The sequence below is a fragment of the Suricata suricatta genome, chromosome 5 (genome assembly GCF_006229205.1).
Source record: "Suricata suricatta isolate VVHF042 chromosome 5, meerkat_22Aug2017_6uvM2_HiC, whole genome shotgun sequence".
In the NCBI taxonomy this organism is placed as follows: Eukaryota; Metazoa; Chordata; class Mammalia; order Carnivora; family Herpestidae; genus Suricata; species Suricata suricatta.
In genome coordinates this window covers 53,185,577-53,196,826 of record NC_043704.1, presented here as the reverse complement: position 1 = coordinate 53,196,826, position 11,250 = coordinate 53,185,577, and the positions used below count along the sequence as shown (strand labels likewise).

At 40.7% G+C, this 11,250-nt stretch overlaps 1 protein-coding gene across 7 annotated transcripts in view; it reads left to right on the top strand.

Annotated features, from left to right (window-relative positions):
* Positions 1-3,283: 3,283 nt before the first annotated feature.
* Positions 3,284-11,250, top strand: part of CBLB (Cbl proto-oncogene B) — a 213,007-nt gene continuing 205,040 nt past the window's right edge. For 2 of the 7 annotated variants that reach the window (XM_029939228.1, XM_029939227.1), the window contains exons 1-2: positions 3,581-3,710; positions 5,085-5,268. In XM_029939228.1, the coding sequence (XP_029795088.1) occupies positions 5,101-5,268 (168 nt within the window). In that variant the 5' untranslated portion in view covers positions 3,581-3,710; positions 5,085-5,100. Of the gene's footprint in view, positions 3,346-3,580; positions 3,711-4,168; positions 4,333-5,084; positions 5,269-11,250 lie in introns of those variants that run through there. The other 5 variants (XM_029939226.1, XM_029939223.1, XM_029939225.1 and 2 more) reach the window with 4 other exon arrangements.

Below are 11,250 nucleotides of genomic sequence, written 5' to 3'. Positions count from 1 at the left end.
CATTGAGGGTAGGAAGCCAGGTACTTGGATGATACAGAAAAAGGAGGAACTTGGTCCTTAAGAAAATTGTGGACCCACCATTCCTATCCATAATTCCAATTTTCAGATTTTTTCCCATGTGTGAGAGAAATAAGGTTCTATCTTGTTTGTAATTGTCATTTTTGTTGTTGCTGTTGTTGTTAAGAAAGAATTCCGGTGGAGCCCAAACTTGTAGTCAAGAGTCTGGTTATGTTTGATGAGACCATATATCCATCACCCCTCACTGCCAGCTATTAGTATGTATTGTTAAAGACAGATGAAAATCTATTCTTCTTAACAAGGAGTAACTTGTTAAACCCAAATACAACTAGATAATAATGTTATTTCTCTCTAGCCTGTGGATTTGTGTCTATATTAGTTTTTTGTATTGTATCATTCTCTATTTTTGTGTTAGGAGGGGCATTGTAAATCTGCCTTGTGGGAAACGTAACATCTTTCTTGGAATTGTGAGTAGCATGGATTCTCCATTGCATAGAAATAGGAACAATCTTGTATTTCCTATGCAATCCCCTTAAGCAGTCTATTCATTCATTCAATGAGTATTTTGTTTTTGAGTGGTATTATGGGCCAAGTAAATTGTGGGAAAGCTTTCTTATTTAGTCAGCTCATGTCTTTATCATATGGGACACCTGTGAGTTAGGAGAAATTAGAAAAAAAAATAAGAGAAAAAAATTGAACTGAATGGAGAATATCTAAAATTTTTAAAAAAAGATAAAAAGTGTTCAAAGATAGCTTGTAATCTACATTTCCCCTGATGACAACAGCCAGTGAGTACAGATAATGCTCGAATTACAAGGATTTGTAGTTGCCATCACAAAATTTCCCAGTACTCCTGCCACGAAATCTCCCAGGCTTTTCTGGGAGTCCTAGGGGAAAGGTCTCCCATGTACTTATGATGAGCCTCTTCATATTATTCACCAACTGGCTGCTATGGTGCTTTCAAGACTCTTAGGAAGGAGTCTCTTGCCCCTCTGCTTCATGTCAGGATCTTCCAGGAGAACACTCCTCTCCTGTGATACCATGTCCAAGTTTGCTCTAGCTTACAAATTCCCACACTGCCAAAAGATACTGCATTCATATGAACTGCACTGTGTTGGCAATTGACTTGTTCTATGTAAAAATGAGGAAAGTATGTCTCCAGTCAACTCTGCCCCATTGAAATGTTATCGTTTACGCTCGCAATTCTCCCATGAAAACATTTTTTGTACTCTTATTTATAGCCTTTCAGTCTGCAGTCCTTTCTTATATTCTATCTCTTATGTTCCCATGGAGGCCCCTAGGATATGAAGTTTATCCCAATAGGTCTGTATTCTCCTATGTTTATCAACTCATGCTAACAGGTTGCAGGGAGGGCTACTACCCCATCAGTTTATTGGATGTAGTCAAACCATGAATCCTAGTTTGGGCTCAGATGGGAACCCTGCTGTGTCAGAACTTAACATGGACTCTAGATGGTTTTGATAAAATAGCTAGTTGAGAATGAAGCTGTAATTTCTTGATATTGTGTGTGAGTGTGCATGTGTGTATTATATGTGTATACATATATACATGTATGTATTACTATATCCCACAAAGCTTATAATTTGTATCAATGTGATATGCTTGAAACATAGAAGTGTCATATTCTAAGTCATCTCTTTCAGTTTCAAAAGTAATTTAACAGGAATGCCGCATGCTATAACATGTATTCTACTGACTCTACATTTATCCAGATGTGAAAGTGAGTAATGTACTTACAGTGTTCCTTTAAGCCACTAGTTTTTCTTTTTTTCTGTTTTTTAATAGTTTATTGTCAAATTGGTTTCCATATAAGCCACTAGTTTTTCTACATGCTGAAAAGCCTTCTATACATAGTTTACACATTTTTGAATTTATTTAAAAGGTGAGCCAATAATTTTTTTTCTTTTACAGTCTCTCCTTTGTAAATGTAGCTACTGTTACCATGAGTAAAGGCGATATGAATGGGTGGAGGAGCTATGGAGAGGTCAGCATTTTGTAGATAAACACAATGTAAAAACAAGGAACTGCTCTTTAATTGTTGGCATAGAAATAATGGGAAAGAAATAAAATTACTTCCTGAACCACATTTTATCATCTGACTAGTTGCAAAGAGTACCTTTTTCCTGTTTTAATCAAATGAAAATCTTAACCATCTGAATTTAGGGCTGTACAGTAAGTTATAACAATTTAGGATCCTTAACAGTAATAATCACAATACTACAATGGTTATTTAACTACAATGGTTATTTAGGACCATTGAGAAAGATTTTATCAGGTTAACTGGTTAGAGAAAGAATAGAAATATTTTTTTAAAGACAAAATGTCACAACATCTGAGAAGTTCAAGGTGTAAAATGTATTCAGCACTACCAACTGTTGAATGAAAATTCCAAAGCATGACAGTTCAGAGCAATTGTTAGTAGCACCTGTGGTAGGATTGAAGCTAAACAGAAAGAAATAGAAGGCATTTGTTTAATCTATGATCTTGTTGAAAGAGGTCCCAGCACAGTAGATTTTTCCTTTTAAGATTAGCCAGATGTGGTTCTTTCTAAGGGCATAGTGATGGAACCACAGAAGAGAGATCATAAATGCTGGGAGAGAATGACAGATACAATGAGGCTGTTTTTAAGACGGAGAGAAATCTATATAAAGGTGACTCAAACAAAATACAAAAGCTGTTTCCTCTTCAGTCATTTATGCAGAAACTTGTACTAGATTAAAAGGTGCGATGCATATATTAGCAATTACCATAGTCTGGTTCTCTTACTACCCTGTTCTGATTAGTAGAGACTATTTAGTCAGCATGGTCAACTATTTGATTTTTTCATGAGCCTGATGTTTGATCTTCACTCTTTCCAGAACAGTAAAGTGATAAATTTAGAAATTTAGGAAGTTTTGGTTGGCATACAGGTGTTAACCCTAGTCTACTCTATGCGAGGTTTATACCTCATCTTAGAAGCTAGCTGGGTGATTGCTGTTCTTTTTTGACAGCCAGCAAGAAGCACTGCCTTAGACCTGTTTGGCTGCTGTCCTGAGTAGAAGAGTTTGGCAGCCCTAGGGAGATGAAATTCTTCAGCTTTGGACCCGCCCAGAGTAGGGAGGCAACACCCTCTCAGCCACTACTCGGTTGCTATGAGACAAAAGACTAGGAAGGTGAGCGAAGCAGGAAGTCCCGCCTTTTAGCCCCAGTTGGCTTTGGCTCTGGCTCCCAATGCTCACGCCCACTCGGCCACAGCTTATTGGTCAGTTCCCCAGAGTCTGGCATCCTTTCTTCCATTTCCTTTCCATTTTCCACTTTCGTTCTTGGGTGAGTCCAGTTCTCTCATTTCCCTCCAAGTCCTTTTCTATTTGGGACGTGCCGCGAGCGACCCTCCTTCGGGGCCATTGTGTACTGTGGGAGACGTGGACTGGGTGGTAGTGCTAGGAGGACGGGCGCCTTCCCCCCATTGGCGCCGCCCGCTGTCGGGCAGTGCAAGGGCACGTAGGATTGGTCTAGCCGCGCGTGGCCCCGCCTCCGGCTCCGCCCCACTCCTGGGTTTCTCTGTGTGTGTATCCTACAGGGGTGGGGTATCCAGCGAGTGGTCTCCTCCTCCTGCTAGTGCTGCTGCGGCGTCCCGCGGCCTCCCGGAGAATCGGGCGGGAGGGGAGAGCGGGCGTGGATTGGTCTTGACGGTAATTGTTGCGTTTCCCTGTCTCGGTGGCCTGTTCTCTGGGTTGTTCCTTGCTCGGGAACGTGGTTTTACGGCGATCACACACTCCCTGCCTGGGCTATCCACGCATCCTGGGCTCGTGCGTGTAAAGTAGGACCCGCGCACACGCCTGTCTCTGGACAGCTACGGCGCCGGGAGGCCGGGAGGGAACGGGGCGCCGGGGAGGCTTGCCGCTTCTTTCCGGCCAGGGGGCCCTGGGGCAGCCAGGCGGGGCCACGGAGGGAGAGGGGACAGCCCTGGCTTACAGCTGCTGTCGCCGCCGCCGGCACAGTTTGTTGAGGGGTATTTAAAGACCCGGAACCCTGGCTGGACCGGGGGAGGAGGGAGAGCGAGTTAAGGGAGTCCGGCGGCTGGGATTGCAGACATCCCGGGGTGGGGTGGGGGGTGCGTCCGCTCGGGAGCCGAATGCGGGGCACCCAGGACTGACCGGGCTGCGGGCGCTGGAGCTGCGAGGGGATACTTTGTCCTTTCTGTGTCCACCTTCCTCCCCCAGCTGAGGTCCGAGAGTGGCCGGAGAGGGGCCTGAACAAGGAGGGGGCACAGACGTCACGAAACAAAGCTTTGGACCCCTCTATACCCCTGGGGTGAGACGAGAGGGAAGGAGCGACCTAAGGGAACTCTCTTCTTGCTGTACCCGCTCTTGTCAGTTTCTCACCCCTCTTTTTAAAATGGGTTATTTGTTGGTTTATTTGGCTCTTAACTTGGGGCTAACTCCTCACGGTGTTGGTTTAAAGAACTGTGTGTTCGGGTGTCTCTGTTCCTGTGTCCATACTTGTTGGTTTTAGCGGGGGAAATCCAAGTCCTGAGCCTTTGTTGACAACAGATATGTCCCTTATACTCCTGTAGAATAATGTTTACATTTATGTAACTTGATGAAATCTAACAGTGAAAGTGCAGTTTTTGGGTGAGGCTTTCAAAATGTTTTCTGGGGGCTTTAGTTCTAGTGTATGTACGTTGAATTGTGATTAAGGCAGGGATGGGGAGAACATTATGTTCTTATCTAGTTGGAGGAAGCCTATGTAAGTTTTTTGTTTTGTTTTGTTATGAGTTAGTTATTAATCAAAGCTTCTGTTACATGAAATGTGAGAAGGATGCATCTTTAACTCTTACTGTTCCAAAAGCAAATGTAAGGTCAGTGCTCCTTAAATCTGTTTGTGTGTACAGATTGAGAATGCAAATTCATAGGCTATTGAAAAGTTGAATCTGGGACCCCGGATTTTCTCCTCACTGATGAAGGAGAATGTTGTGGGTATGAATTAACCTGTTCAGTTAACCTGGGTAAACATTTTCATGACCAACTAACTTTTTTTAAAAATTTTTTAAATCTGTTTTTTAGAGAACTAAGGTTCTAGATGGCAAATTCTATGAATGGCAGAAACCCTGGTGGTCGAGGAGGAAACCCCCGAAAAGGAAGAATTTTGGGAATTATTGATGCTATTCAAGATGCAGTTGGACCTCCGAAGCAAGCAGCAGCAGATCGCCGGACTGTGGAGAAAACTTGGAAACTCATGGACAAAGTGGTAAGTTCTCTATGATTGTGCGTGTGTGCAGCCTTATTAGCCCTGCGTATGGTTCCTTCTTCTTTGGTTTTATTTGAACCATCAGTTAATCTCATTGTTACCATTAGTTAATACTTATTGTTATGGCAACAGTCTTTTGATTTGGATTGACCATTTTTCTAACAATCCACTCTGTATATTTTAAAAAGTTGGATTCAGAGCAAAGACTTGTTTTTTCACCTTTTGTCCTGCTCTTCAAGGTTCAGAGTTCCTCTATATGACTCAGATATGCAAAGTTTTTACCGTTGGCTGCCCTTTGTTGGTACATGGCCACAGAATAGTTGGGAAGTGTGTGTCTTATATGATGTTGTATTACTGTTAAATAATAAAAGAGTGCAAACAAATATTTTAAGAAAAGCCTCTGATAGACCACTCATGATAACTACAGTACTTGCTGCTGAGAATACTTCCTAGGGGAAGAACCAGATTAGTTCTTAAGTGAGGAAGCAGTATTTGAGAGAGTTTCCATTTTCATCTTGAGAATTCATCTTCATTAAGGAACTTTCTTTTGTTGTTGTCAGTGATGGAGTTACAGTTTCTTTCATCTATTCCATTTTGAAACAGGAAGCCTTTTCGATTGCACATTGTTTATTGTGAAAGGAAAATTTATGATGGAGGTGGTGGGGCGGAGAGTATCAGAAACCTCTGTGGTTTCTGTATGTTGCTATCAGATGAATTATTTCACGAGAAGAAATCAAGCTGGATGGCCGTATCCTGAGAAGTCTAGGCAACTTGAATATTTTACAGGGGTCTACTGACAAACTGTAGCTGTCAGTGTCCTCTCTTACTAAGTAGGATCATAAAATAAATATGATTAAGATGTAGCCTTGCTGCTGAGCCGAATTATTAGGTCTTGCTTTTGAAGCAGTAGTGCCGTCTGCTATACATTGGTAAATGTTTGTAGCACCATCTGGTTTCATTTCATAGATATTTGGGGCTAATTATAAATTTAGTTGATGCAAGGCTCTTGATATTTTTGTGACTGCAGAAATGGAATTAAAAAAAATCCTTTGTAGGGATGTGCTCAAGCCTCCTTGAAATCATATGGTAGCAGTTGCCTCTACTGTGGTTTGTGATTGTGTATAACTATTTGCCACAAAAAGCCACTGGCAGTGGTATTAGCCATACAGGAAGGTGATAAGATTTGCTTTATCTTCATTTATCCTTAGGGAAAGTACAGATGGGTAGATGAATGATAGGCCTGCCATTCTATGGCCGGTGGCATGGAATGCAGAGCCAGAAATTTTTGCCAGATAAATATCCTTAGTTCTTGGCTTCTGTGTGACCTATTTAAGCTTCTGCCAGTTGATTCAAATTGTGATATTAAAATGCTCCAGACAGGATGATGTCATAGTGTCAGAACATCGCAACTTGCTGCTTGAGGTCAGGTTTTGATTTTAGCATTGGGTACTTCAGAATGAGGAGTGTGCACTTGGAAGATCTGCATGTATTTGGCAGGTGCAACACTAGCTGTCTTTGCTTTTCTAAAGAGTATGCAGTTGAAGGTCTTTGTAACAGCCTACATCATTAGTTGGGTGTAAGATAAGGGATTCAAGGTTTTCCTCTAACTTAACTGTTATATGAATGGGCAGCAAACAAATTCTACCAGTGAGCTGCACCTCCCTCCCCACCCCTTTCTCTGAGTGGTCAGACTTTGTAATTTGTGAGTGAATGGGAGAACATCAAATAAAAAAGATTTATATAAGGAAGTGGTGAACTGTAGTTAATATAAAGTAATTACTTTTCAAACATTAAGTAATATATTCATAATTCTGGTTTGTAACTGTTAACGTAAGTCACCCACTTTTAATTATTTCACCATGGGTTATGGTAAAATAGATGGTTTTTTGATAGTTAAGCTTCTGCCATTGTTTATTTTGTTAACCCTTTTGTGGGTTTGGGTTTAGCTTCTCCAGTTGAGAAACTTGATTCCTAAGGGAAACTATTATTGATAGTCTCTACTTAGTGGAATGAGGGTTTGGGTGCTGGCAAAGGTGCGTTGGTTTGGCTTTCCCTATTTGTCTTCATTATTTGTCAAGAACGGAAATTACTGTGTTCATTTATGAATGCATCCATGGGTTTTGTGGAGGGAAATCACATAAATCATTATAAAAGAGTTCAGGATGTTTATTACTACTCTATCACACAGTAATAAAAAGGCATTGATAATTACTAACTGAATATATATTTTATTTAATTGTCTAATGCAGAAGCATCCCCCACATGTGTTTACCTTTATTTTCTTTGTCAGCGGTGAAGGAAGTGGTTCATAATGTCAACATTGTCCTGGTGATTACGTCAGGATCTTTATTATTAGTCCAAAAGTTAATCCCTTGACACATTACCTAACCGTTTTATCAAATAACTGCCATAAGCATGAGTTTAGCCTGTGAGTAACAGAAAATAGTAACTTTCAAGCCTAACTGGTAGTTATGTAGAAGGCAGGGTTAAGTGTTTACTTAATATACTTGTCTTTAGGAGGCCTCTTCAACAAGGGCGGATCTTAGAAGTATAAATGTGATACCAGCTTCAAGTTCAGTATATTTCAGCTATCTACAAAGTGAAATAACTTATTTTGCAGGGGATATGAAACAGTCTTAGACCGTAGGAGAATATCTAGTGAGCGTGTGGTCTGACCATTCCCCAGCCTCTAGAATTTAAAACAGTCAACTGAGATTCTGGTTCCAACTAATTATGTTTTCAGAGGGCAGACTTTCTATACAAGGGCACTGAAAGTAGGAGGGAGTCATTGCTCAGTTGGGTTTTTTGTGACATGTGAAGTGTTTGGTAATAAAACAGCAGTGGCACAGAGTTAAGCAAGGTACATTTATTGAGAAAAAGAACAGCATATCCCAAAGCATCCCATTTAGATGTGTTTTCTGGCCTTAGCTCTTTGTGTCAGTTTAAGTCAGTGGCTAACCCCAAACTCTTCAGGTCCGTTGGTGCCTGTTTGATACAGTGACAGAACTATTACTCATGAATACATATCTAGGTGCAAATATACCTGGAATGTGGAGTTTGAGCCAAAGCTGTTACGGAGACGGGCTTCTTCAACAATTATCATTTACTGAGTGCCTATACTGTGTTCAACAGTAAGTGCTTATTGCCAGGGATGAAGCTAGATAAGATACATAACTCCGCCTTTGACCTGTCAGGAAACTCAGAGACCCACATCGGAGCCAGGCATATAAATAGTCGTTTATTATTTACTTATTATTATGTTTACTAGGTAATTGCCATGTGGTAGGGACAAGGCTGTGATACAGACCCGTACGAAGTACAGTGAGGCAAAGTGACGAGTACCCACCTTGTTTTTTATGGCCGCTGTTCAGACAGTTGTCTGGCTCGATTCTGCTGGGCACTACCTTTAGGAACAGCGTTGTTGTACTCTTGTTGGAAGTGCTGAGAGGAGGGTCAGGAAGTGATTGCTAATCAGTGTGGTAGGCACGATAAGTTATTCATGTGAGGTTCCTGAGCGTGGTTTTCACAAGCATCTCAGCCAGGTGATGGAAAGTGGAAGAAACAGTTTTCCATCTAATAGATACTAAATGTACTCGACTTACATGGATGTTCAGGAAATTAGAAAATAATTAATTGATGCCAAAGAGCAAAGCAAGTTGAATACCTGCCTACGTTTGGTCTTGCTGTCCTTGTCATTTATTTGAAATTACATTATTGAAAGAGTTTTAAAAGCATTTAAAAAGTGATGATGCCAAATAGCCCTTTCCGCCTTTTACCCTCAGCACATTCAGTACATTTGTCAATCTTGGAATGCAGTTCATCCTCTCTCTTTATAATTTTACTGCAACCATAATATATTTTAAAGTTTGTCAATCAAAGATGCTTGGAATACATACATACAGCTATTTAAAAAAATAATAGTAGGCATTCTTTTCTAAGATGAATTTCTCATAATTCTAAAAAAAATTATATGTGGGATAAAACTTAGGTTTTGGATGCCTATTGTTTGTGTTTGTTGGGTTTGAGATATCACCATCCTTGGGCCCATGGAATAGAGAATATCTTTTATCTGAATTATTCTTCATGTATTTCCTTTTCTTCAGTAAAGTTGTTCCGTATTAGTAGAATCATGGGCACTGCCTGATTTGGTGTCCGGACAATTTTGTTTTAATACTGAGATTTTGAATTTGTGCTTGGATAAATGAAGTGATCCCCAAAGTTTGTACTTTCTACTTTTAGGGAAACCTTTTATAAAGTAAGAGATTTAAAAGAATCCTACCAACTTATGTTGGTTTATCCTTGTGGTATAGAGCATTCATTTAACAGAAGCCATAATCAGTTAGTAATTTTTTTAAGTTTATTTATTTATTTTGATAGAGAGACAGTGTGAGTGGGGGAGAGGCAGGGAGGAGAGAGAGACAGAGACAGAGACAGGGTGTGCAGGGGAGGGGCAGAGAGGGAGGGAGAGAGGATCTCAAGCAGTCACCATGTTGTCAGCATAGAGTCTGGAGCCCAATGTGGGCTTGATCTCATGAGCTCCAAGATCATGACCTGAGCCCAAATCAAGAGCTTGCCGCTTAACCGCCTGGACCACCCAGGCACCCTAGTTAGTAATCTCTCCTAAAATCTTTACCATCCAGATTGTGAATCACCTTTTCCTTTCTTTGAGGTTGCTTTATATGCTATTTATTGATTCTGTCATTCATTTATCATGTTTATCATATTTCATTTACAGAGAGATAAAGATTTATAAATGCCCCTTCCATTCTATGTAGTATAGTGTATTGTACATAGTACAGAATGTAGTAAGTGCTGTAATGGGGTATAAACAAAGTGCTGTGACTTGGTATGTGGTGGAGGGGAATGTGCTTGCTAAGGTGAAGAGTTGATATGGAATGTGACATGGTAGAGGTATTAGCCAGCTTCTCTTTTGAGGATGTTTTGGATTCTAGTGAGGTGGAGTTCACATCAGGCTGAAGGAATGTGGGGAAAGAGAGATTGCAAAGAAGGTAAGTTAGAGAAAGATGAAGAGGCTTTCTGTTCTTTCAAGGAGTTTGGACTTTATTTAAAATCTTTGAGCAGAGTGTGAAAAACTGACAAAGCTATGCTGTGATAGATTACTCTCTTGACTCTAGGAAAAAATGGATTAAGAGACAAGAAACTAAAAGTAGGAATAATGATCCAGAGAAATTAAAACAGGCTGGGCAAGAAATAATGAAGGGCTGAGCTAGAAGATTGAGAGTCTGTATAGGGAGTGTAAGTTCTAACATGGGAGGCATATTAGAGATAAAATTTGCAGATCTGATGACCCTTTAGAGATAGAGGATAAAAGAGAAGGTGAAGTGAAAGTGACTTGAGGTGTTCTGCCTGAAGGCAGTGACGCCCTTAATGAGATCAGGACCATAGTAAGAAAAAGAGGAAGCCTGGGCCTTGGTGCCTGTGTTTGCCGTTGGCCGTGTTGAGTGTGACGTGCCGGAGTGAAATCCATTTTGAAGTCAGAAAGTTGAATGTGCAGTTAAAGAGAGAAGTTGAAACTAGAGGCATATGTTTAGTAGATATGCCCACAGAGGTTGCATTTCAAGTTGTAGAACAGCAAGAAATTTGCAATGCAGAGCAGAAGTTGAGAGAGAAAAAGTTGGAGATTGGCATTTGGCTGTGTGTGGAGTTGTACTTAGAATTAGATGGCAGTGAGGGAGAGAGAATCTTTCAAGAAACAGTGATGAGAGAGGTAGGAAAAGAATTAGGGCATACTGATTTCCTGGGTAGAGATCGCTTCAATTAAGGAGATAGTTTCACATTCTGAGAAAACCAAGTTCAAGTCCAAGTGGAGAAAACCAAGTAGGATGAAAACTGAAGGAGTTGCTGAATTTCATGAGTAGAGGCCGTTGTTGATCTTTCAGGAGTGGTTTCATTTACATGAGGGGACTAGATAAAAGAGTGTGTGGATTATTTAACAGTTGTTCCAGAAGTGTGACAACTGGT